Genomic DNA, 26,897 nt, shown 5'->3' with positions numbered 1-26,897 from the left:
CTGCTCCTGATGAGCTGGTCGTCACTCTGCGTGGATGCGTGGGTGAATGTTTGGCAATATTGTAAAGAGCTTTGAGTGGTTAATGGTTAGAGAAGTGCTGTATAAATGCAATCCATTTACTTCTCATAAAACGTCCATGATGGCTGGTAGCAAATCAACAGTTTAAAATACTGTTCTAAACGGCATCAGCGTTTTTCGGATCGATACGCCTCTCCTCGCAATGACCAATCAAACGCCTCCAAAACCACTTCCATCACTCGATTGCGAAAATCAATACACTCACAATTGACCAATAGAGATAGGCCTGGCCAAAAACGCATTATGACATAAACATTTTATGAATGCTGGAAACTATTTACTATATTATAAAAAAAAAAGCTTAAAGGGGGAGTGTGTAGAATTGAGTGGCATAGCGGAACAGACTTGGCAGAAATTGAATATAATATTTATACATATGTTTACAGAAGCGTAATGCATTCACCTAAGAATTAATTCTGAATTAATTTAGCCATTTTGCCAAGAACCAGGTTAATTGTTAATTGTACGTTTTAAAATTGAGCAGTAAGCAAGCCATTGACATCCATTATTTTAAAGAATTCCAGAGACAGGACTACATCATTCTATAAACCGGTATAGTGCCAGTATTAACCTACATGATAGTAATACATTTTTGTTTTATATTTTATTAGAAATCAACATATATTTATGTTTTTACACATCAGTGAGTACAAAAGGAAAAAAAAAGCATATATGTACAGCAAAATGTGTGCTCAATTGTTTGCTTATAAATACGTTGTTGTCGTTTTCACCATACCAGTCATGATCAACAGCTCTTAAGACTAAGACAACAAAACAACAACAAGCAAAACAACCTGATCACATCGTACCGAGAGGTCAGTGTAGCGCCAGCGACCTGCGCTGGTCTCCTCTGAGCAGGACAGTTACATGTTCCACCACTCAGCAATTCACACAAACAAGCATGCGTGCATGCACATCCGCACACAGCACATGGGGATTATTATGATAAAAGGTCAAAATTATCACACACATTCCATGACATACTCGTATTGTTTGTGGTATGTGCCAATTTTTGCTGATCTTGATAAAGGTGAAATAAGATATATGTATTAGTATTGCTATAAAAAATAAAAATAGATATAAACACAAATTTAGGTTTTGAAGGCAATGAGGCAACTAGGGTATGAGAAGGGTATCAGGACACTAGGTTGGTACCGGGTAGGGGGCCGGGTTCTGCCGAGGCGAGGAGAACCGGTAGGTGTGAGGGGTTTCAATGTGAAGAACCTTACAGATACTCTGTGGTCTTCTGTCCCTGAAAAGATTATCTTGAATACAGCACCGTGTTATAATTAATAACTTCATTAAATACAAAAAAACGAATAACATTTGGAGAACTTGGGAGTTCCCTGTAGATGACGCTAGAATCAAAGTCTGTTTGCAGATGGGTGGAGATATGTGGCTCATCGTGAGGATAGACATCTTATGGTTGAGGTTATGGGAGTGCTTTCAGAAAACTGAGAGCATTTTTGAGAAAATAGGAAACAATTAGTAAACATCCACTGACACAAAATGTCACGTGAAGAGGGAGAAAATGTTATATACAGTATTGCTAAAAAAAGATCCTGATAACATAAAGGCACATTTTCTCCAGCATCCACCTCTTTTTGTCCTAAAGTTAATACGTGTCTTGGTCTAAAACATGGTCATTATTATCATCTTTCTTAATATAATTACATTAACAACACCAGAGGTCAGAGTCTGAGGAAATGTGTTCCTGAGAGGACGGTCGAGTGATCATAAAAGAAGAAGAATAGGAAGGGTTTCCTTCTGGTCCGAACCAATAGAATGCCCCCTCCCCTCTCTCCGTGTTCACTTCTTCTGTCTGCAGCCGAAGAAGTCCTGGCCGATGTACCGTGGGTAGCCCTCCAGAGAGTTCCTAGCCACTGGGTCAAACTTCCAGTACTGCCTTCCCCGGATGAAGTGGGCATAACCTGGACCCAAACACACAATGGGACATGTTGGTCACATTCTGCTGGGCCAATATACTGTGTGTATATTTAACAATTATTCGCCGAAGGCAAAGTGAATAGTGGGGAATAGCCCCACACGTGAACACAAAAATAAACAAGGTAACACTTTTTGCTGGGATTTATTTGTATTTATTAGCGGTTTATTTGTTTTTATTAGCGCAACGAGACGACTGTCACGCTACCGTCACAATATCCAGAGATCTCAATCATGGGATATTGCCCAATATCCCGAGATAGCGAACCAATCAAATTGCACCATCTTAGGAGGTTCACGTGTAGCATAAACTAAATATATATACACACATATAGGTACACATTGAAAGGGTTAGTGCGTAAGGCGTTTATCGTTTACTTAAAGGTCAGGGTTCGTTAGAGGTCGTACTTGATTAGGGTTGCGATGGTCGTACTCTAGCGAGTTAAAGGTTAAGGTAAGTGATCGGGGTTAGTTAGTACTTAAAGGGTGTTTACTGTAGAGTTTACCATAGATGTCTTTAAAGGCTGCGTCTACGTCGTCTGGGATCCCGCTCCAGTCCTGCATGCTGTGGGGGTAGACTGACTCTACGCGGCCCTCACTGGGGCTGAGCTTCCAGTAGCTGCCTGACTGGAAGAGGTAGGTGTTGTAGTTGGAGTCCTGCCCCCAGCGGAGGGCGGCCTGGAGGTGGGACACGGACAGACCCAGACCCCGGATGGACTCTGGCCCCCTGATTGGCCGCTCTGCGTCAAACACCCAGTAGCTGTCCCCTGCACACCGAGACATTAATCACCATGATGACCATCATGACCATGACGACCACTATGACCATCACAACCATTTTCACCATGATAACCTTAGATGCCATTAATCAGTCATTAAATTGCAATCATCTTTTGAAGGAAAATGTTATATCAAGCAGTAACTCAATTGATCCCTTTCCTGTCTTTTTTTGGTTGTCTTAAACCAATTAGCAATCGTTTTTCTTTTATTATCCTGGTAACTCACAGGTGATTACTGTTACTGTGCCCTATGAGGTCAAGTGGCATCATCAAGTGCAAGGTTTTAAAGCAACCACACACACACATTTATATAGGACAAGCTACGGTGGTCTGTACTGTTCCAAAATAACGTCATCGTCTAAGACGGCATCAAGTAGCCAAATGTCTAGTGACAAGGTTCTTTTTGATACATGAATCGTTTTTTGGTTATATGGTCTGTAAAACTATAGGCCATAGCTTCAAAGTAATATCACAATTGTGATTGTTAAATGTTCTGCATGGTGGTAGCATTTTATAAAAATGTGTCCTATCTTGAGCTATTTATCCATTCAGGGCTACTGTAGAAACCCGGCGCTGCAACATGGCGGGCTCCGGGACAGAGGGTCCTCTTCAAGGAGGCCGCCATGTCGTGCCGCCATGTTTCTACTGTAGCCCAGAACGGACAAACAGCTCTAGATAGGATGCTTTTACATTTGATCTTTTATCATTATCTTACTTGTAAGCTGTCTAGCTAACTTAATTATTTAGTGAGCTAGAGTGAAGAAAAAGATTTGCTTTCAAATGTAACGGTTTAAAAGTCTCTGTACTTAAGACTCCTAATCAACGCCACAACTGAACAGGGAGTTTTCCTCAACAGGAAGTTGAGCTGAACAAGTCGTTTTCCTTGATTAAAGTTTGTCTGTACCGCCAAACCAGACTGCTATCAGGGCAATTTTGGTCATGCCAGGTATGTTTTTGATCATAATAACATGACTTGGAATACCTTACAGTGGTTGTTACATCGTTACATTCCTGTTACATCGTAACCCCACCCATATGGGATTCCAACGTGTTTAAACCAAATTGCTCGGGGAAACATTTACAGTAAAGCCTTTAATTGGACAATTTCAGCTTGTATTGTTCTTTGTAATCTTATTTCTGCTGCAGAGGAACTGTGAGATGGTTTGTCGGTGTGATCTCTGTAATTACAGGACTCTTCTAGGTGATGAACCACATGGCAAGAGGCCTAACCTTGGAAGAACCAGATATTCCCCGTCTGGTCTTCAAAAGCAGCGTCCACGGTGTCCGGTATTCCTTTCCAGTGACGGGAGGCGAGGGCTGGGTAGCCACGCTCCAGGTAGCCATCGCGGATCCGCCACACGTAACCACTCTTGAAGAAGAACAGCTCGCCACGGATCATGGACACGGCGTCAAAGTCTGTGTGACACGCGTCAGGCTGAAACACAGGTCATGTGATGGGTGGCTAAATAAACCGTTGTTCATAGTTTTGTAATACAAAGCTACATGGTGTGTTGTCCCAAAGCAACAGGTCTTTAAAAGTTTGATTACGAAAGTAAATGACTCCACTTTGTGGATCAGTGGATCAGTTTGACAGCAGAGAGCAAACCTTCATGTTGGAATTTGTGTGAAGACCTTTTTAAAACTAAACTTTAACTTGTTGTTGAGGTCCCCTATTTAACCACCAGGTGTGATATTGATTAGCCATCACAAGCCATTGCACAATCAACACTTTAGTGACATCACAGGTGGGTGTATCCACCCAGATGTATGATAGATAGATAGACTACGTTACCAGCCTACTCAGTGGAACTAGTAGGCTGACCTACCCATCATATATCTGGATGGCTATCCCTCATGTGATGTCACTAAAGGGTAGATTGTGAAATGACTTGTGATGGCTCATCAACATCACACCTGCTAGGTAAACTAGGGGTATTTTAAGTGCTATGATGTGTTTAAAACTAAACTTCTGAGTGTTAAAGAGCCAGTGAGCTCATTCTTTCAGATGGAATTTGAACACCATGTGAATTAAAAAAAATTGTTTTAGGCTGAGAGGGGGGCGTGTTATCACCATGGTAACAACCCGCGACAACTTGATGATACTTTTTCAGTGACGTAGTTGTGTAACTGTTATGAGTGTTATAATAAGCGATGTTGTATATGAAATCCACCACACACCAAAGCGTTATACTATCTTATAGCGTTATACTGTCAGGGAAGCCTGACCCTCACACGGACTACCGAAAAGGTAGTCTGAAGGTAGTCTGACATGACATGGGAAGAACGCCACCTGCCTCCGCAGCACAGTGGAACGTTCACAGTGTTTCGGGGAAAATGGTAAAACATAGGATTTTATCCCTTTTCTCTCTGAATTGGGGACTTATTTCAATAACAGTTCAGGCATCTACTATGTTGACGATTATATAACACAAATGACCATGTTTAAAACAAAAGAAAGTGTTTTGGTTTCACTGACTCTGAAGGACTCCAGGTTGGGTGTTCAGACTAAAGCCAGCTGATAGACACTCAGGAGTTCAGCACTTTAATACATCAAATTTGTTTAGGTACAGAAATGAAGAGCGCTGTTGGATTTTGTATTGTGTTCGAATTGGAAGGTCATTCAAAGCTGTAATCTGATTTGATGCACTTTGACTGTGGACAAAGTTGAAATAAAAACAAACATTGAGTTTAGCTTCAACGCTAGGCAGGGCTTCAACTCTCAACTCCATAGGAATACTTGCAATGCTGAGAGATTGTCATGTGTTGAACGCTTTGTGTGTTTAAAACAACGCTTTTAGTGATCCTATTGGAGCGTGAGGGTGTCACTCACGGTGTTGATGACAATCTCATTGGTCTCCGGGTTGACTGGGGGAGGGGGCGGGGGTGGCGGTGGGGCCGAGGTGGGGGCCTGCGGCCGGGCGCCGTACAGGTACTGGATGCCCTGCCTGTCGTCCCGGCTGAGCTCCAGGGGGTAGGAGAAGGTGTAGTACGCCGACATGACGGCCCCGGGCTCCCGGGAGTGCTGCAGCCCCAGGACGTGGCCGAACTCGTGGGCTGCCACCTGGAGCAGGTCCGTGCCTGGAGAGCACATTTACATTTAGACCCCGTCCACACGGAAACAATTTTTTTTGTGACACGCATGTCTTGTGCGTTTGGGCCGACCGTCCAGACGGATCCGGCGTTTTCGGTGGCCGAAAACACACTTTTCTGAAGCCACCTCCGAGGGTGGATGAGATAAAAACGGCCCTATGCGTTTTCGTGTTAGGATTCATGTGAATGCCTGAAACGCAAACGATAAGGTCATCGCCCCCCCCCCCCCACCAGTTGGGCGACGTTAGAGTTCCGTCAAATTTGTTTTGTTTGTTTTAATTTGTATTATTTTTGTAGCTTTAAATACAGCCCCTTGGTAAATGTAATTATTAACTGTACATTAAAAAGTATTTTCTGCTCAATCTAAAATGTTTAAAAACTGCTTTCTCCGCCTCGTCTTCTTCTTTTATTGGTGGAGAACCATCGCCACAGAGTGGCCTTGAATATGTACTACAGCGTTTCTACAGATGTGTTTTCGCAATGAGTCCGTCTTTACAGAGATATCCCTGAAACGCAGCAAAGGAAAACGAAGGGGAAAAGATTGTTTTCGCCCGTGTGGACGGGGCCTTAGGGCATTTAGCAGACATGACTTACAGCGGTTCATACACACATTCACGGCAGAGTCAACCCCGCAGGGTGACAGCCAGCACGTCAGGAGCAGTCAGGGTGTAGTTCGGTGTCTTGCTCAGGGACACAACGACACTAAGCTAGGAGGAGCCGGGGATTGAACTGGCAACCTTCCGGTTAAATGGCAGCACACTCTATCTCCTGAGCTAGGCCGACCACATGTTCACACAGTCGATCACCCACTGATCACTGTGCACCGTCTGTTCTTCGCGATTTCTGTACACAGTATTCATTATATTCTAAGTGTAATGCTTGGTGACCGGGGGACTGTGTGGTGACTGCAGGTGGGCTGATTGTTTGTGTTTAAGGGTTTAACGTCCTTTGGTAAGATGGACTGTCTTGCTTCATATCGTATCTTTCCGGAATGACAGTTAGACATGTATGAGCACATCATATTATTATTTTGTATGAATGAAGTAGACTGGCTGTGTGACATTGTCGCACTTCGTTTTTTTTTATCCAAATAAGGCTGTAGCCTATTATTTTGGAGGCAATTGAGGATGTTAAATTATAATTTTGTTAGCAGAAATGTTCTGGCATATTTAAGTTCATTGTATAACTTTTGAATTTGTCTGAATAATAATCAATATATATATTCTCCTAGGGGTCTGCAGCCGTGTGGCTGGTCAGGTCTTACCCATGTCGTTGCCCAGCGTCCAGGACTCGTCGTAGTCAAAGTGGATGTCTCCCTGGCGGTGGGTCTTGGGGAAGAAAGCGTGGGCCAGGATTCCCCCTGGCCCGTCGAAGGGGAGGCTGTCCCCGTGCCAGTACCTGGACCACATCGACATTCACGTTACAACCCGCCCAGAAACACAACAACTAGCAGCAGTCACTCACGGCAACGACAAATGACAGGTATTTTCCTTTTAAGCAACAATCAAGTTTTTATTGTTATTTGTTTTTACCTGTTTGCGCAATTCACTACAATAACTATTCTTTTGTAATAGCACAAGTACAAAGTTTTAAAAATGTTTAACAGCGGTTTCAACAACAGACAATACAGATTGTTATGCTGCTGCTTATCACCATGACCGTAGCAGTCAGCAGTTTGAGAGCCATGCACGTCAAGACGCATGCACACTCGTGAGCGCACGGCAACATGAGACCTGGCACCACATCTGACGGGTCAGGCCATGCAGGCTTCATCTTGTTTCCTAATCTCTCCGTTTGTCAGCGATTATTTGTGTAAATGTCTATTGTGCATGTTGTATTTTACCTGTTGGCTTAAGCAAGAGATAAATTCCAATCTGTTTTCCCTATTAATCTCCTTCTGCCAAGTACAGTACTAGAATATACAGTGAGAAGTAGTTTGTGATATGTAAGGTGTGTTAGATAGATAGAGAGAGAGACAGCGAGACAGAGACACACACACACACACACACACACACATACACAGCCTGAGACAGATGGTAGATGGTAGATGGTAGTACGATATATACTGTATATACATACGTATATATATTGGTAGGATATACAGGTGATATAGAGGTGGTGAGAAGGGTGATATCATATATATATATATATATATTTATTACATGGCTCTTCTCAATGCTGTGGAACGCTTCGTTCACTTGCATGGGCCTTCCCGACTTCCGGTGGTGAATTATTTTTCAATAATGACCGTTGCTAAGCATATAATTGATGACTGCTGTCACGTAAGGGTGGATTTTTTCACATCTTTCGTATCACTCCGCAAGTAGTGCGGTAACTTATCCACCCCAGTGGATTCGGTTGCTAAGCAACGTCAAAGTCTTTGTAAAAAGACACACCGTGTGAAGTTATTTTTTCATATTGGCAAGTAGCCGTGTAATAAGAGGGATAATGTATAGAACATCGCCGGTCATTATTGGGAAATAAGCCCTTTCAGGGCGAAGCAAGACACCTCCACTTCACATCGGTGTCTGGTTCGCTCTGTCTGGGCTTATGTTCCCGATAATGACCGGCGTTCTATACATTAGTCCTTACATATATACACAGGAGATATACAGGGGATGTAGTGGTGGTGAGGGGGTGATGTAGTTATGGTGAGGGGGTGAGGGGGTGATGTAGTGCTGGTGAGGGGGTGAGGGGGTGATGTAGTGCTGGTGAGGGGGTGAGGGGGTGAGGGGGTGCTTTACCTGGTGAAGTCGATGACTATGTCGGCCTTCCCGCTGCGGAGCTCGGTGAAGGTGAGAGGCGTCACCTCGCTCCAGACCCTCAGAGCTTCCTGTAGCACCCGACGCACCTTATCCTCACCCATCTGCCACGGGAACCGCACAATCCTGCACACACACACGCACACACACACACACACACACACACAGGTATGCACTTAATTACGCACAAACATACATTTGGGAATGCGCACAGCATAAACACCCTGACAGACATGTTTATTGTATATGCTCTCAGATTTTTTTTTTTTTTTTTGTTACTCTCTCTCTCCCTCTCTCTCTCTTTTTCTCTCTCTCTCTTTCTCTCTCTCTCAACGTGAAAACACAATTGATCAGAGAGCTAGAAGCGGTCAGACAGAACACACTCCTTCATTCAAACACCATCACCATCAACGACCTCACCATCACCATGAAATCACTGATATCTCTTTGATCGCGTGGTGTCATTTTGAGGTTCAGCTCCTTCAAGTTTAGTAGTTAGTTTTATGAGGTGAACTACATCGCAGCCTGCAGTCCCCCGAACCCTTTTTATACAAAGCTAAACCCCCACATGTTGAACTTATAAGAAGCGTGTATGAAAAGGTTGAACGGTATTATATGGTTAGCGGTATTACATTACGTGTGAAACGAAACACACATGTTCAACTTGGAGCAGGGCCGATGAAACGAGACGGCTGGTTCAAAACGTTTTCCTAATGCTGGAGATGAGGCTTGTTAAGGCGAGCCTGGAGCCTGGAGCCCCATCAGTAGCAGGACAAGAAGGAGCCATGTGGAACCGGGAGCGACTGGGACAGCTGAGCTGGGCCATATCGACTGGCTGACCTTTAGACTTTGTAGCCAATCATGTTTTATTTTGCCATGTGTTGCTAAAATGTGTTGTTAAAGGGGTCATATCATGCAGACTTTTCCCTTTGCTTTAGACTGTTATATGACGTATGTATACATGTTTCACGTCTGCTGAGCTAGAATAATTTATGTCTGAGCCAGGGGGAGTATTCACGGCCCCCGAGAATAAGTGTATGAAACAGCTTGTTTGCGCTCAAACTTTACCTCAGTAACAGTGTGATGTCAGACTGTGCAGTGGGCGGGGCTGAAGTGCAGAAGATGCACCTCCCGGCAATAACTGCAATGTTTACAACTTCTCGGGGGTGTGATTTTGCCGACTAACACACAAAGCGTTCGACCAAGCGTACCACCACAGCAGACTGGGCTACTCGGGAGGCGGGCCTTAAAGCAACATGATACAAATCAGACCGTTTTTGAAAGATGCTGACATTGGTTTTGCAGAAATGAACAGTGTGAGAATAATAAGGGGTATTTCTAACATACAGGCATGTAACCCTATTCAAGTAGTACCCCCAAATGCAATGATTAACCCTAAAAAAGCATGGTATGAGATATTTTACACAAATCGCAATAGACAGACATTGGCAATGCAGCCCAGTCCGTACTTATAGGTGAGGTCGGTCTTCTCCCAGCGCCCTCCATAGACCACAAAGCGCTTCCGTCGACCGCTGAGGTGGACTGGCCCAGGGACATCTGGGACCCCACAGCGCGGGCGGCTCCAGGCCTGACTGGAGTTGGACGTGGGCCCCGGGTCCTTCATTGGGTTTTCTCTGCCTCTCTTCCTTAGGACTGGGAACCTGTCTGAGCCCTGCACAAGACAACAGCAGGAGGAAGATCAGTGTGTTGATACTACGTACTACTTAACAGAATTATTCTAAGCGGAAAATAGATCAATATATATCCCTGTAATGAAACACAATCCCCCCCTCCCCAGAACTAGCATATGTTGGTTACCTAACTTAACTAACACTAACACCTTACACTAACTATCACAAGCCTGTCTGTTAAAGCTCTCAGTACAGCTCTCAGTACAGTTAAAACTCAATCTTCTTCCTTAACCTCTCCTTAACTTTGTGGTTTTCATTTGCCTTCCAGACAGTTGAGTGACACTGATTAAGGATCAGGTCAGCAGTTTGAGTGTTACGCCTCATACCCACTGTACACGTCCGTCGACGGAAGAGAGTGGGCGTGTCCGACGCATGGGGTAAAACACGATCTGCGTATAATGTGCGTATAACGCGATCTGATTGGCCAACGGATCCGTCGCTGCCTGAAAAGTTAAACTTTTCTCAACTTTTGGACGCAAGAGACGGAGCCGATTTGACGGACGGACCCACAATGCATTTCAGGAGCGTCCCATGTAAAGTCAATGAGATCCGTGGACGGACGTGTACAGTGGGTACGAGGCGTTAGAAGTTAGTTAGAAGTGTAAGTAGGATTTATTCTCTGTTTCCTATAATGTGTACCTCCTGCCAGGCCAAGCCCTGATGGAGAGGAAACCTTTCTCCTCCTCCAGTAGGACACCATCCCTCTCCTCCTTCACCATCTCTCTCCTCCTCCACCCCCTCTCCTACTGTATGACAACACAGATAGCCTACCCCCCTCTCCTCCTCCACCATCACTCAGGTAAAAAAAAAAAAGATAAAATAAAATATGATTTCTGTTTCGATTCGATATTATATCAGATATTAGTATCAACTACTGCTGCTACAATCTACAATATTGTAGTGTAGTAGTGTAGTGTTGTAAAGCCTATTAGTGTCAACACTTTTCAAAGAGTGGTAGAGAGAGGGAGAGACACAAAGAGAGGGAGGGAGGGAGATATAAGGAGGTAGAGGGGTAGAGAGAGGGGGAGGGAGAGAGAGAGACATTGTGTCAGCAAGTGTCTCTCTATCTCCTGCGTGTTGTGGTATAATTTGTGAGAATCAACCGAGACGGGGGGGGGGGAATGGGGGGGGGCTGCTGACTCGTCAGGAAACATCACGACCACAACGTGTCTCATCTCCACGCCAACACGTGGGGGTGTGCGTATGCGTGTGTGTGTGTGTGTGTATCCTTCTGGTATTTGAGGAGCTAAGCCAGCATGTTTTAACACGCTCCTTACATACAACTCCTTGTCCAACAACATTACTGTAAAATATATTATAGAATAAACTACTCTTTTATATACATGATTATATTCCCACGTTAAACACATTATGGAGCTCAGAGGACGTATAGAAGAAATGACGTACCTATGTATAACTACACAATTTTAAAGGAGATATATGTAAAACATGTACTGTACCTAACCCATATAAGAAAATGATCATGATATTTCATTGGAGTTTAAGGAAACATGCTAAGCGAATCCACTTGTAGCCTATTCTCCTTCCTAGTTCTAGCTATACTATAACTATATAACTCTGTTCTCCTTTGAAATTCTGAGCGTTTGTTTGTTGTTTAGGCCTGTGTGTACCGAGACCCCCAGGTTGCCAGAGGAGAAACAAGCTGTCCCACAAAGGCAGTGTGCTGCAGCAAACAGAATCCATCAACTAGATTGACTAGATTCTACTCCCCTTAAAATGCCTTGTCCTAGCTTTGGAAAACGCTTGGTTGGGAAACAGCTTGGAACCCAGAAAGATTTCGAGACGCCACATGAGCTGGTTTATAATTTGCAAACAATGAATAAATTACAATTGTCATTGTCAAAATAGAGTTATTGCGCTCGTCTAAAATGTATAATGTTGTGCTTGTCTCGTCTTGCGCTCGTGCTTTTTCCGTGTCCTCAACCTTGCAACTCCCGTGAGTATAGTCTGGAGAGGCATTATAAACGCTGTGTGTCAATGCTACATATCGTTCCTTAAACTACGGCACAATCAGCAAGCCAAACCCACGACACCTGTGAGCAAGATGCTAGGGAGTTGGAAGCTGCTGCACCATCAATCAGCATAATCACATCATGTACTCACAGGTCCTGACGCTTTAATATGTTCCTTTGAGTACTCGTTATCATATGAATAAAAGGTTATTGTTATAATTATTGAAGTTGTTATAATTAATAATGGGATGGAGGCCAGGCCTCCCATGAACAAGCTAAACCCTGCAACCTTCTAACGAGTTGAGCCTCTCCTACTAACGAGTGGATCTCTAGCAGCAACAATCAACATATGGTTGTAATTATTTCATGCATAGACTGGTACGATGCACTCATTCAAGCCCCGCCCTCCTATGAATTGAGCCAGATATGGATTGTTGCTCAACATTGTGGCAACATTGTGGCAATGCTCCAATGGCTGACGCTTGTCCTTCTAACGATTTGAGCCTCTTCTCCTAACGAGTAGAGCTGTTCTCCTAACGTGTTGATCCTCTCTTACTAACGAGGTGAGCCTCTCCAACTAACGAGTTAGGCCTCTCCTCCTAACGAGTTGAGCCTCTTCTCCCCACAAGTTGAGCCTCTTCTCCCCACAAGTTGAGTATTTCCTATTTGTGAGTTAATCCTCTTCTGTGAACAAATTGGGCCTCTGCTAATGAATTTAACCCCTTCCCCTACTAACCAGTTGAACACATTTTCCTAATGAGTTGAACCCCTTCTGCTACGTGGTTTAACCCCTTCTCCTAACGAGATGAGTCTCAACTAATGCCGAGTTGAGCCTCTACTACTAAAGAGTTCAACCCCTTCTAATAACTGGACGAGCCTCAACTAATGCAGAGTTGAGCCTCTACTACTAAAGAGCCGCACCCTTTCTACTACTAATGCGCCCTCCTAACGAGCTAAGTATGTGAAGAGCTGCTAATGGTGTGTGGTGATGGGAGGCTGGGCGCGCTGCCAGGGCCAGTCTGACCCAGATCTGGGTCTGCTCCGGGGGCCAGTCTGCCGCTGTGCTCTGAGGCTGGGGTCTGCAACGAGGCCCTGGCCCAGCATTTATTGACAAGAGAATCATCCACCAGGCTTTTCCTCCCGGGAGCCCACAGGCCTGTCCAGGCTTGTCTAATCTCTCTCCTCTCTCTTGTCAACAATGGCAAACAAATTGACCAAACTACAGATTAGACTTTCCAGGATAAAAACAGCAGACAAAACAACATGCAGACATTGCAGGTGCAACCCACTGATAAATAATAAGTTCCCTCCCTGACTCCCAACATGTGGTATTATTCATCTCTATGTTGGGCTAAGAGCAAGGCGCTACCATGGATTGTAACTTTCTATGAACTGAGTCCCAAGTGTTGCAGTTTGAGTACAATTTTGGTCAGTAAATAGATGTGTGTTTACTGTGTAGAAACTGTTAGAATACTGTGTAGAAACGAGGCAGTCTGTGACTGTAGTACATGCCTGTTACATGTGATGTTTCATGTACCTACATTTATTTGGAGTGGTCACACTTCTATCAAACCATTTCACTTCTGGTCTGCTATGCCTGAGCCCTCGCCTCGCCAGATTCCACTGTTACAAAGTGAGCTCCCCTCTCTTTCTTTATGGTGTTGTTGTTGAGCAACTGTTATTAACGCTTCCTGCCCTGCAGACACGGGAACCCAACCGCCTTGTCAAAAACATATTTTCTCTCGGGTGTCAACACACTGTCAACACTTCAGAGCAATGACTGCAGACTGCAGAGCAAACAGAACCAGATAACAGTCATCTATTGAAAGTCAAGGCAGTCTCGTTGCTAATGCTGGTGGTACTAGGCTGCGTTACTCACGTAATTACTGTGACAGTGCAGGCTGTTGTCAACACTTCAAAAATATAAATTTTCTTAATTATTACACAAGTGACTGTGGTCTCAGTGACCCAAGCATGAGGCGGGGGGAGGGGGTCTGCTGAGCAGACAGGACCGAGCTTGGCGACGCAATGAAATGTGCGTTAAAACACACACACGCACGCGAGTTAAAACACACGCACGCAATCTTACGCGCACGCCAGTGCGCGGGATTGTGTTTTAACACGCGTGCGTGTGTGTTTTAACCCGTGTGCGTGTGTGTTTTAACTTGCGTGCGTGTATGTTTTTCAACTTGCGTGCGTGTGTGTGCTTTAGCTCACATTTATTTGTTACTCATTAAAGCAGCGAACACGCGACATGCCTGGCCCAAGTCCCAACTGATTTCATCACTTGTAGGAAGAAGTTGTTTATCTGTAATGTGTTTACTGAAGGTGTTAACGCAGAAGTTCCCCCTGCAGTAGGTAATGTGTTTACTGTGTAAAGGTGTATTTCCTTCATTCATGGAGAGGGTTTGGGCAGACGGGACGAATGAAGTTGAAGTGAAAAGTGTTTCACTCACCGGTGCAGCAGCGCTCAGCTCGCTGGCCCCACCGCGGAGAACCGGAGAACAATGCAGCATGCCCCGGAGGCAGAGCAGCGTGAAGAAGCACCAGAACACCGGACCCGTCCTCATCATCATCATCATCATCCTCATCCTCAGCAGCAGCAGCCGGAACCGGGAGAACCGGGGACCCGGACCCTGCAACCTTCTCCTGCGAGCCTGGCGGGTGACTCCGTCTCCCTCCTGGTAAATAGATTGTGATTTCTTTGTTCTCTTTTTCTGCACATACACTTTTTATAACGCCACCCGCTCAGCCACGTGACTCTTAACCCCTTCCACCCCTACTCAGGCGGTGGATTCAAAGCAGATGAGGAGAGAACCACCTGTGGGTGAACTCGAGGACCCAATGTTTCCCTTGTTTCTTATTGACTGCGAACATCAAACAATTAAGAACAATGCAATAAACAATTAAGAAACTATTAAGAAACAATTAAGAAATAATAAAGGAACAAAGAACAGCAAGGGGAGACCTTAGTTTCATGCCTTCATGGTTTGAGACAGTAGTTTAGTTTGAATGTGAATCCTGGCCATCAGTTTCAAGGCAAGGACGGAGGAGAGTCAACGGCAGAGGGATTTTCAAAAGCAGCTAATAAGGAAAAGTCACACAGTAACGAATGGATTATTGACAATAGTAGTGGCGCGCCTGGACAAAAAGGAAAAGTCACATCGTAACGGACAATGGGTTATTGACCATAGTAGAGCTGTTGACATTTATTATAAATCATGTGTCACCTTAGAGCTCTCGAGAAAACGCAATACATTTCTAGATAATTACAAGTCAAAGTCAATAACGTGACAGATGTGTTTGTTTGGCGAGGAACAGGACATTTGAGTGTGTTTAAATCTCCTGACTAATGACTCATAACTAAAGACCATACCAGACCCGATCAGACCCCAGAGACCATCAGCGTTAAACACTTTAGACCACACCGAATGTCTCTTACAGAGACAGAAGGTGGCGTTAAACGTGTGTGTGCGCGTGCGTGCGTGCTTGCGTGTGTTTGTGCGTGCGTGTGCGTGTGTGTGTGTGTGTGTGTGTGTGTGTGTGTGTGTGTGTGTGTGTGTGTGTGTGTGATTATGCATTTTGAGTAATCGATGGGTTTTGACCACATCCTGCACTAGCATCCTAAATACTGTCTGGAGATAAACACTTCCAGACACAAGATAAAAAACACTGTTGGGCCTGAGGTGTTGGACTATGGCGAGGGGGGTTGGAGGGCCTGAGGTTAGTGCTCACCCCTCTACACACTAACCCCAAATTATCCAGGACAGAGACAGGGACTCTGTCCTGACGTAGGGCACTTTCTTCTGGATGAGACGATAAACCAAGGTCTCGCTGTGGTCACTAAAGATCCCACTCATCACAGCAGTAGTGGGGACCACCCTTGCCAAATCTCCATCCTGGCTCTTGTTCTATCATGGCCACCTCATACCCCTCTGGTCTCTAATTAGATAGCATCACCCTCTCCACTGTGAGAGCCAGTGTGTCATCAGCAGTCTGATGCTTACTGGCTGCCAGGCGTCACACACCTGGGTGCTACGCACAGTGGATGAGGTGTCATACTCCACCAGAGACACACCAGTCCCTATTTAAGTACTCTGTGTGCCTTGCAACATAAATGTGATTAATTATAAATTAATTTATAGCCCAGGACCCAACTAGATCAATTCCCAATTAGTCCCTACTAGACCGGACCTTACTAGACCTTACTAGACCATACTAGACCAGGACCCTACTAGACTCTACTAGACCAGGACCCTACTAGACTCTACTAGACCAGGACCCTACTAAACTCTACTAGACCAGGACCCTACTAGACACTACTAGACCAGTTTCCTAATAGTCCAGGACCGTACTAGACCCTACTAGACCAGGACCCTACTAGACCAGGACCCTACTAGACCCTACTAGACCAGGACCCTACTAGACCCTACTAGATCAGGACCCTACTAGACCAGGACCCTACTAGACCCTACTAGACTACTAGGACCTGCTAGACCCCAAACGATGAGAACCTTACAAGACCAGGTCAGATGTGAGAGCTGTTTGTGTTTAATATGTTATATTGTTATATGGTTACCCTGTTTCCATATATTGTATTTAATGTGTTCGTAATGGCTTATAACAAATCATGAAGGGTTCATGTGTCATACGTCTCAGCCCCAAGTCTCAAACACAACCCACGTTTAATACGAACCAGACACACCAGCCCCCACTGCTTTGGGCTGGGAGCAGCGACCGCTGCTATTGGCTGGGACCAGAGCCCTCTCCTCTTAATTGGGAACAGAGTCCTCTCCTATTGGCTGAGAGCAGGGCTTCTCTCCTTTGGGCTGGGGTCATGACCCTTGGCCATGACCCCTGAGCCCTGCCCTTGTCATAACAGAGCCTGGCGGTAGGAACAGGAAGTCAGGTAAGGAACTCTGGGGCACCCGGCTCAGACCTAGGTCTACCCCTGTTCTGGTGTGAATAATAATGTATGAATGTATATATGAAACAATATATTATTGGTAATAAAACTATTGTTTACTAGTCCATCATCTGTTCTTGTATTAATATATTAAAGCTGGGGTAGGCATGTTGTAGAGACCAGCCAGACAAATCTAGATTTTGAAAGTATCCAACTTAATAAATATCTTACAAATATGACAAAAATGTCTTCTAAAATAAATTGCATCACTTTAACATAAACAATATAATATCAACACCAACATCATAATATTAATATAAACAATATTTTATTAATTAATACATTATAATATTAATATAAACAATATTATGAACTACTCCATCCACACTTCTGATATTAAACATTGTTCATTAATTACACATGGTATTTATTAATAACAACACAACTTCAAAGAGATTCTTCCTTGAGTCCCAAAAGCTGTGAACTAGTGGTGTGAATAAAGGCTGAGTCATGAGTTTTTTTGAGACTCGCTCCTGGACTTCAGCCCTCACCAGCATTGGAAAGCATTCAGCTCTTATCTTCCGGATCAATACAAGCACCTGTCAGCCACATTTAAGCACTGACGCAGAAGCTAATATATGAATAAGTGATTGTGGGACAAACTCTGAAGCCTCTATTTTTGTTCAGTTGTTACTTGTAGTTGAACACTTTATATTTGACAGTTTGTAACTAGTAGTTAAAGGCTATATACCTCAACAGTTGTCCTTGGCAGTGGATGCCTTTACATCCAATGTAATAATTGGTCGTGCCGTCACACACGTCTCGGCTAATTGGGGTTGTCGGCTAGTTTGTAATCATTCCTTCTGCAAATCATTTCCAATATTTACAAAATGTTGGTTAAAGCTTAAGGCCAAAGTTCAGACCAGTCATCCACGACAGACTGCATACTTTGAACTGTCGCTATCACTTAGCCAGGCTGCTGGCAGAGCCGTAGGAGGGACAAAAGAGGCGGTTGAGTGCAGTTCCTGATCAGACCGTGACGGCACAACGTGGAGGAGAACATGGAGCTGTACCTGGACCTCCACTCCCAGCCCTGCCGCTCCGTCTATCTCCTGGCCAAGAGGACGGGCATCCCCTTCACCTTCAAACTAGTGGACCTCTCTGCAGGTTGGCCTCCGTGTTTCAGCCTGAACACATCTCATCATTAATTGGTTTTATTTGTCTTAAGAGGGCTGTGCTTTATCCATGTAGATTCTCTTTTTATTTAACACATGAGACAAAGATGTGTATGTATGTGTTTATGTGTGTGTGTGTGTGTGTGTGTGTGTGTGTGTGTGTGTGTGTGTGTGTGTGTGTGTGTGTGTGTGTGTGTGTGTGTGTGTGTGTACTCAAGGATGTGTGTGCACTCTGATCCCCACACACACACACACACACACATGTGTGTGTGGAGATCAGAGTGCTTGTAATGGGTGGATGGCTTTTAGGGAGCTGCAGCTTGCAGGCTGACCCAAGAGCAGATCTTAACAGCTGGCTTGGTGTTGCTCAATCTCAGCCCCCATAGGGTTTGTTTGTAGATCAATGCACATTTTGAATTCCAATGGAAATTAGTGTAATATATGTTTGTATATATGTATTAAAATAGAGCAAATAGAACATGTCAAATGTCATTATTTGTGTGTGTCTAGGAGGGCTGCTCTTCTTCCATATAGCCTTTCATTTTTTTTAACACATTCAGTCAAAAATGCTTGTGTGTACGTGGGTGCTTAGATTGGTAATGTAAATAAAATGTATATCCCAAGGTCAGCAGTTTGGGGAGGATTTTGGTAAAGTAAGTGTGGTGCGGAAGGTGCCAGTTATGAGAGACGGCGACTTTATCCTGACAGAAAGGTAAATAAAGCTTATTTTAACACAGTGAAAGATTTCAACAATCTGCCTCAGTTATTCTTTTTTATTTATCTATATTCTTACAGAAATTAATTGAAATCATACAAAATGACATTTTAGATAAAAATAAAGAGAAATCTATGAATTACAGATTATATTTTACAGCCTATTTCATAAAATTCTTGTCATCCTGATATAGAGTTGGTTGACTCCAGCAAGGAGTTTTATTGAACAATCACAGTTTCATGTTGCTTCATCTAAAGTCGTAATGTGTAAGATGGTGCCCGGCCCTCCCAGTGAGTAGGCGGGAACTGTGTGACGCTAACTACCCAGCTTGAGTAGGAGGTGTTTTCAGAATGTCAGTAGTAAACATTTTTTTCAAACAAAGAGAGCTACAGCATTTTTATTTGTAGAAAATATCAGTTGTATGATGTGATTTTATTGACATCATTGAAATCAATAGCAGATATGCCTAGGTTATTTTAAACTACGAGCTAGTTTAAATATTTTTCTTTATAAAGGCAGAGCAAGGCATGTTTATTTATTTAGTACCAATCAAACAGAAGGCCATTTCTAGTGCTTTACAAAGGAATAAACATGTAAAGAAATCGCATGTAAACTATAACTATACAAAGATGTGTGTGTGTGTGTGTGTGTGTGTGTGTGTGTGTGTGTGTGTGCGTGCATGCGTGCGTGTGTGTGTGTGTGTGTGTGTGTGTGTCTCAGCGTGGCCATCCTCCAGTACATGGTACAGAAGTTCCCCCAGCTGGTCCCGGGTCACTGGTACCCCTCTGACCTCCAGCGTCGAGCCCGGGTCAACGAGTTCCTGTCCTGGCAGCACACTGCGCTGCGGGCCCATGGCTCCAAGGTCTTCTGGTTCAGGGTAGGACGTCCTGCTGCTTCCAACGAGGCTTCCTACCTCGTTTCCTAGCTCCTAGAGGATGGTTCCCTACTCCTAGTAAGGTTTCTAGCTTACTAGACAATGTCAGCTAGCTCTGATGAGATGTTTCCTAGCTTCTAAAGGATGGTTCTCAGTTCCTAGAGGATGTTGCCTTGGATGGTTCCTAGCTTCGAGATAGTGTCACTTTGCTCCTAGGGGGATGGTTCCTATCTCTTAGGAGGAATGTTTCTAGTCCCTAGACGATGTCACATAGCTCCTAGCGGATTTAATGATCTAATGATCTCCTGTTGTTGAGACCCCCCCCCCCCCCGCCCCACTCTGAACTCTATCCAGTTGGTATTTAGTAACAAGGTTGTACAGCACTTGGACTATTTTTGACAAGTTTTATTGTATGTTTCCCAGACTCACTTGTGACCCTCCATTTCTAACGACTAAATGTAAGGAATGTTTGGGAGCTACAGTGAACTTGGAATAAGCTACAGAATCTGAATATTATACCCTTGTCTTCTGAAGGCTGTGGTTCCCGTGGTAACAGGCACGGCGGTTCCAAAGGAGAAAATGGACTCAGCGCTTGAGGACCTGAAGCAGACCATGGATGTGTTTCAGAGCAAGTTTCTAAAGGACAGCCGCTTCATCGCTGGGGAGGAGGTTTCCCTGGCAGACCTGGTGGCCATTGTTGAGATCATGCAGGTAATAGACCTGTTCTTCTGGTATATATATATATATATTGTTTTATATGATATATATAGTTATATTTATTGACCAAACATAATGCTCTGCTTTGCAGCCGGTTGGAACTGGTCTGGACGTGTTTGAGGGCCAGCCAGTGCTGAGTGCCTGGAGAGAGCGAGTGAAGAAGGCGATCGGAGAGGAGCTGTTTGATGAAGCTCACCAAAGCATCATGAACGTGGACAGCTTGGCCAAGACGTTCCAGGACAACGGCATGCTGGAGTTCATGAAGCCTCACATTAACAAGATGTTTACCTGACTTCAGGTACCAGAAGATGTAATTGTAACAATTAACTTGTTAGCTTATAGACCTACACAAAGTAGAAAGCTAGTGTGTAGGAAAATGCTAAGTAAAAAATATTGTTTATTTGACTATGTCTATGTGTTAATATTTCAGACACTTTTTTAGATATCATAAACTTAAAACAAAACTCTTATTATGGTGGTGGTGTTGAGGTTGAGCCAACACTACCACCATCGGAAAATCGATCCTCAATTTTGTATCCGTAATTGATGCTTCTGACTTCCGAGATCAGATATATCATAATAAACCCTAAACAATATCTGCTTTCTAAAGGGAAATTCTTAATTTATTATAGGCTACCCTGGTAGTAACCTAAGGAGAACATGCTTGCTTCAGTTTCATCGATTGATTAAAACGGTATAAATAATCAAATAAATAAATATATATATATATATCTATATATAAGAAAAAGATGTATAAAGTCTCCTGACAGAGAAAAATACTGTCATTTTATAGAAAAGGAAATAAAATTGAGAAAATGGCTAGATTTTGACCTACATAATAGGTACAGCTATGGAATTGTCTCTGGTCATCGCTAAAAATTAGCTATAATTTGCTAAGATAGTTATGAGATAAATCAGCACATGGGCCCTTTCTTGCGGTAATATTTCTGCCTAAATCTAACCAAGTAGATGTGTTGCCTAATCCTAACCAAGAGGTTGATGTTGTTTAACTGACAAGTTTCAGAAAACCTTGTAGTGTGATTTAAGGGGCAATTTATTTTGGGGCACATTCAGGGTTGCCACTGAATTCACTTATTGATCATTTCTGTACTTGAAGTAAAGAAACATGACTATTTACAGCCATGTTTCATAACTTCTAGTCCTTACCCAAACCATAAAGAAATGAACATAGATATAAAATGGGCCGACATCAGTGCGCTCTGCTCTTTCTGCGAACGGCCGCAGTGAGATTACAAAGCGTACTGCATGTTTTAAAGTGTTTTAAAGCTCTGTTAAAAATATATAAAAATGTGCACACATCTTATGAAAATAAAATCGCATTGTACAATTCAGAGGTGTTATTATTGAAATATTGAAAAATCACAAATTTCTGTTTGATGGTAAAATCATCTCTGGTAAATGACAATTCTTTATTTCTGGCTCCCAACAACAGCACGATTACATAGTTTTGATAGTTAGTGTAGCCCACTACTTCAGGCTGATGCTATTTGCCCCAGCATGTTTTGCCTTCAGCGAACACTCACATATACTTTGCTTTGACTGGTAAAGGGATGATAGGCAACATCAAGAGGTGCAGAGACTGCCAAAAACTAAACCAATAAGAGGCTGCATTGGGTGGCAAACTGTCAAGTGATGAGGTTCCTTGATAGATTAAACATTTTTATTTAGTTATTTACTGTAAAACGATAGGTCATAGTATACAAGTTAGATAGCAATGATGATTGTTCAAGACTAGATTTAGGTTCTCTCTAGAGCCGTATGCCGTTCTGGGCTACTGTAAAAACACGGCGGTGCAACATGGCAGGCTCTGTGGAAGAGGACCCACTCCCTCTATAGATATAAAGGGCTCATTCTAAGGTAAGGAAAACACAATCGTTCTTATTTTCATAGGATTACACACTGATTAAAACATACTTCATATTCAATTTGTGCCTAGTCCGTACCGCTAGAGGCCACAACATTTTTAAGTTTCAATAAAACAATAAAATATTACCAACAGTAATGGCGCCATCTTTGGTGAAACTGATTACTACCTTTCTGGTTGACCACAAAGGGATGGTGCTGTTCTCAGCCATTCCCAATAACCATTGTACCTTTCTACTTCTTAATGTGTGACAAGAGGAGAAACTCAAATCACGGTGCACTCATCCCTGGACAGCACAGTCAGCAGAACAGCCCTTGCAGGCGCTGCCTCAGCGGGAGGTTGGAGGCCAAGAGGAGGGCGGCGGACGCCAGGCAGTAGAAGGAGAAGGCGTAGAACAGGACATCCCCGCTGAGCTTGGAGTAGAAGGTTGAGTAGATGTAGAAGACGCTGACGGTGATCACCGTGCAGACGAAGATCCACACCAGGGCCACCATCCCCCCACACACCAGCAGGTAGGAGTCGGGGCTGCCGACGCCGCCATGATGGGCCCTCATGGACAGGGCGTGGGAGCACAGGTAGGAGACCAAGCGCAGAGATGTAGGTAACATGGTGCACATGGGGAGCAGGAGCATGTAGCTGAGGAAGGAGGCCACGTAGGCGTACAAGTTCAGCTGGACAGGAAACCCGACCACAGAGGAGACGCAGGTGACGTTCTCCATGAGGTTCTGAAGGGCCGTCTGAGGGAGGCTCTGCGAGGCGCTGGTGGCGTTCAGCGCCATCGGGTCGTTTGAGGCGCTGGTCGAGCACGGGACAGGACGTCTCTGGAGGCTGAGGAACGGGAGGAACACCAGGTAGGAGGAGAGCAGCATCAGCGCCAGCCCGGCATGGACCACGACGCCCAGGTTCCTCTTGACGGCGAGGAGGAGCAGCGAGGAGGAGCGGACCACCGTGACGCAGTAGAGTGTGCTGAGCAGTGCCACACTCCAGAAGCTGACCGCGCTGGTGCCCAGCCACACCACCAACAGCGCCCGCAGGTACAGCGGGAGGTGGGCGCTGTGGAACACAGACTCCACCACGTGCATGGCCAAGGTGGTGGCGTCCAGCAGGACGTTGGCCGAGGAGATGAGGCCGATGATCAGGGAGGCCGGCTGCAGCAGCTGTGGCTGGCACAGTGCAGCTAGCAGGTTGAAGGAGTTCAGCACCGCACCAAGGAGGAGGAAGAGAGCAGCGAGCCACATCCTCAACCTGGAGAAGCACTACGACCTGTCCTTGTTGTCTCCTTGTGAATGCTTGACTCCTTGTGAATGCTTGTCTCCTTATTAACACTTGTCTCCTTATCAACTCCACTGAAGGCTTTTCTTCTTATAAACTGTTTTACTTTCAGACATATGTAAATGAGTGGTATGGGGGGAGGTTGTTTATAGTAGACAATGAGGTTGCATGTTACATGTCTGATCCATTCATATTATCATTCATTCCATTCATGTCATCATTCAAATTATTTAGAACATTTGCATGTTTGGATATTTTGCGTGCTTGTGTGTCGTTTGAAAGCATCAACAGTAGTTTGTTATCTGACATCATGCTCTGCATTGGTCTGGCTGCCTGACACAAACTGATTAATAATTATATTATTACTATGATACTCTGGAATCTGGATTATTGGGTGTTTTACTGTATGTTTGGTGGTGTCCAACAGTCTATGTAACTAGACGATATTTTTGTTCTTTGTTCTTTGTCTTTGTCTGTTTTGTTCTCTAGTGAGTCTATATAAGGGCGCTTTACTTCTGCTGTGCAACGTACTGATGGACATATTTAGCTATTTTCTTCACGATACGTTACCTCTACAGTCGAAGGTAAGATGAAATGTAATGGAAACAAAGGCAAACACTTTAATCTAAACTGAGAGGTTTATGAGTTTAAGATGGAGTGAGACATCTTGTATATGAGGTCCTCATGATTCATGGTCCACATCCTCCGGAGTGTTAGTGGTGCTATTGCCGAGGGCTCCGAGATCTGGAAACATCAGTCTACTAATCATCACATACTTCATGAGCTCTTGTCAAATACAATGAGCTCCATTGTTGCAACAACTCCCCCTGTGCCCTAGTAGGTTGCTGTGTGTGTGTGTGTGTGTGTGTGTGTTTTCCTGGTCTTTTACTGATTTCCATCCGAGCCAATGGAGTCTAGACGTGGTTTTGTTTGGAAAACAGATCCTACTATCAGATTTCATGTTAATGTAGGCATGTAGTGACTTTGCCTTTAGTCAAATGTTCCTGGTCATTTGATTCATTTTATGAGCAAGTCACTACACTTCACTGATAGTTGATGTTTGATGTCAGATACGACAGTCATCCCTCATGTTATGTATGCAATGGATGGTTTCATTGTTATTCCCATGCCTTAGGGGGCACTCTACGGCACCTGTTAAGTAGAACTTGTAACATTGTTCCGGTCCTAGTAAATCAGAGTTAAATGGACAGAGTCACTCCGTTATCCTTGAATTATAATAAGAACATCATATAAATTGGTGGCGACGGTATTCTCAGAAATTCTACTCAAAGAGGAGTGGGGAAAGTCGCATTAGGAGTGAATTATGTGAGAAATGACTGCACCCACCCCGTAGGGTGATGCGTCACAGGTGAGCCAGATGGCTCGCTTAGGGTCATAGTGAGTCAGTACTCTATTGGAGACAAGTAACTTACTGCCTCCTGGAACGCTGACTTACAGGCAGTAGTCTGACTCCACGGCTTGCCGTGAAGAAGTCCATTGAGTGGAGTAATGATGGAGGATAGATTCAGAATGACATTTCCGTAATTGACTCACATAATTGACTCACGTTGGTGGGTGCAGGGGCATCACCGATGGCTCTCACTTTCTCTGGTGACATGTGAAGCCCTGCAGCATCAATGGTCCGACCAAGTTTCCAGTGACTTCCTGAAGAAATCAGACTTTTCTAGCTGAACCTGCAGGCCATAATCCTCCAGCCTGCCAAGGACAGCATCCAGGGTTTTCAGGTGTGATGTGTCGTCCTGACCTGTCACCAGGATGTCACTGAGGTAACAGTGAGTGTAAGGAAGCCCAAGAATGACTTTGTCCATGGCCCTCTGCAACAAGGCTGGAGCTGAGGCTATTCCAAAGGGTAAACGGTTGTAACAGAACAGTCCTTTCAGTGTAGAGATGGTCAGTAGTTTTGTGATGGGAAAAATCTGTTTTCTCATCCTGTGTCTCTGTATCTGTTGGAATGTGCCCGTTTTCATGATACCTTCGGGAAATGTGTCAGAGGCTGTTTTCCTGACCCCCCTGGGGGAAGAAAGGACGGGCCAGTGTTCCAACTAACAGCGTGGCCAAATGGTTTAGTTCTTTATAACACCTTGAGGAACTTCAATCAATAGATTACCATCTGGTTAACAAAGGGTTTAGTTTATTGGGGGGCACAGCTGCCCTCAGAATCCCGACAGAAACAGTATAAGAAGCTGTTGCGTTCTTCAATGCGTCGGACTTCAGCCTGTGTGCTCTCTTGGAGAGACACGGGTTGATTTCCCATCTAGGCCTCCAATGATTGTATGATAGGCCTTGGATCATTGTTTGTTTGTTTTATGGATTATTGTTAGTTTGTTGTATTGTTTGTTGTATGTCACTGTACCGTTATTGCCCAAATATATGACCATAATTGTTATAAGTTCGGTATGACTCTTTATTCTATCCAGTTTAGATGATTGTGATTGACTTGGTCAGAAATTCCAAACTGTTTACATGATTTTTCATAGGCTTTCATTGGCTTGTGTCAAATCTAGCTTACTGAAGTGCTGGCCTCCAGCCAGAGATGCAAGTACGTCTTCAATGCGTGGAATTTTGGTAGCGATCCACACATATGGCTTGATATTAGTGTGATTTTCAAATCACCACAAAGTCTTATGCCGCTTTTCCACCGCCAGTACCAACTCGACTCGACTCGACTCGCCTCGACTCAACTCGGTTTGGTTGCGTTTCCATCTAAAAAAGTACCTCTTCAATGTGGGCGGGTCGTAGAAAAGAACCTCTCCACCATGGGCGGGTCGTCATTAGGTTTTAATCACGGGAGACGCGATTCCCGGGAAATCTGAATCTGATCAAGACTATTTCCTGATTCCCGGGAAAGGTTATGATGGGAAATAAAATAAAATAAAAAGCGCAATGACTGCGCGTCTATTGTTGTCATACGGTAACGTTGATAGAGGCGAAACTCGAGCCCTAGGAAAGAAACGACACTGAAACGAAACAGCGAAACGCTGATCCTCCGGAGCCGGTCCGTGGACTCCAGCCACG

General features: G+C 44.2%; 3 protein-coding genes across 3 annotated transcripts; 1 reads left to right on the top strand and 2 right to left on the bottom strand.

Moving 5' to 3' along the window:
* Positions 1 to 742: 742 nt before the first annotated feature.
* mmp11a (matrix metallopeptidase 11a) lies at positions 743 to 18,066 on the bottom strand. The gene is made up of 8 exons (XM_084468401.1): positions 14,774 to 18,066; positions 10,123 to 10,325; positions 8,636 to 8,779; positions 7,156 to 7,289; positions 5,632 to 5,879; positions 4,032 to 4,236; positions 2,529 to 2,789; positions 743 to 2,009 (listed from the first exon to the last, which is right to left on the bottom strand). The coding sequence occupies exons 1-8, from the start codon at positions 14,906 to 14,908 to the stop codon at positions 1,888 to 1,890; spliced, it is 1,452 nt and encodes a 483-aa protein (XP_084324527.1). The 5' UTR covers positions 14,909 to 18,066; the 3' UTR covers positions 743 to 1,887.
* A 138-nt stretch (positions 18,067 to 18,204) lies between these two features.
* gstt1a (glutathione S-transferase theta 1a) lies at positions 18,205 to 22,054 on the top strand. Its single transcript, XM_084468403.1, has 5 exons — positions 18,205 to 18,390; positions 19,023 to 19,110; positions 19,834 to 19,990; positions 20,522 to 20,698; positions 20,796 to 22,054. The coding sequence occupies exons 1-5, from the start codon at positions 18,285 to 18,287 to the stop codon at positions 20,994 to 20,996; spliced, it is 729 nt and encodes a 242-aa protein (XP_084324529.1). The 5' UTR covers positions 18,205 to 18,284; the 3' UTR covers positions 20,997 to 22,054.
* Positions 22,055 to 22,161: 107 nt separating this feature from the next.
* Positions 22,162 to 26,236, bottom strand: tas2r200.1 (taste receptor, type 2, member 200, tandem duplicate 1). The gene is made up of 2 exons (XM_084468402.1): positions 22,798 to 26,236; positions 22,162 to 22,762 (listed from the first exon to the last, which is right to left on the bottom strand). Exon 1 carries the CDS (start codon positions 23,825 to 23,827, stop codon positions 22,889 to 22,891), a length of 939 nt encoding a protein of 312 aa, XP_084324528.1. The 5' UTR covers positions 23,828 to 26,236; the 3' UTR covers positions 22,162 to 22,762; positions 22,798 to 22,888.
* Between the last annotated feature and the right edge of the window lie 661 nt (positions 26,237 to 26,897).

Source organism: Micromesistius poutassou, assembly GCF_964030765.1.
Source record: "Micromesistius poutassou genome assembly, chromosome: 5".
Taxonomy (NCBI): Eukaryota; Metazoa; Chordata; class Actinopteri; order Gadiformes; family Gadidae; genus Micromesistius; species Micromesistius poutassou.
This window is presented reverse-complemented; position numbering and strand designations above follow the sequence as displayed.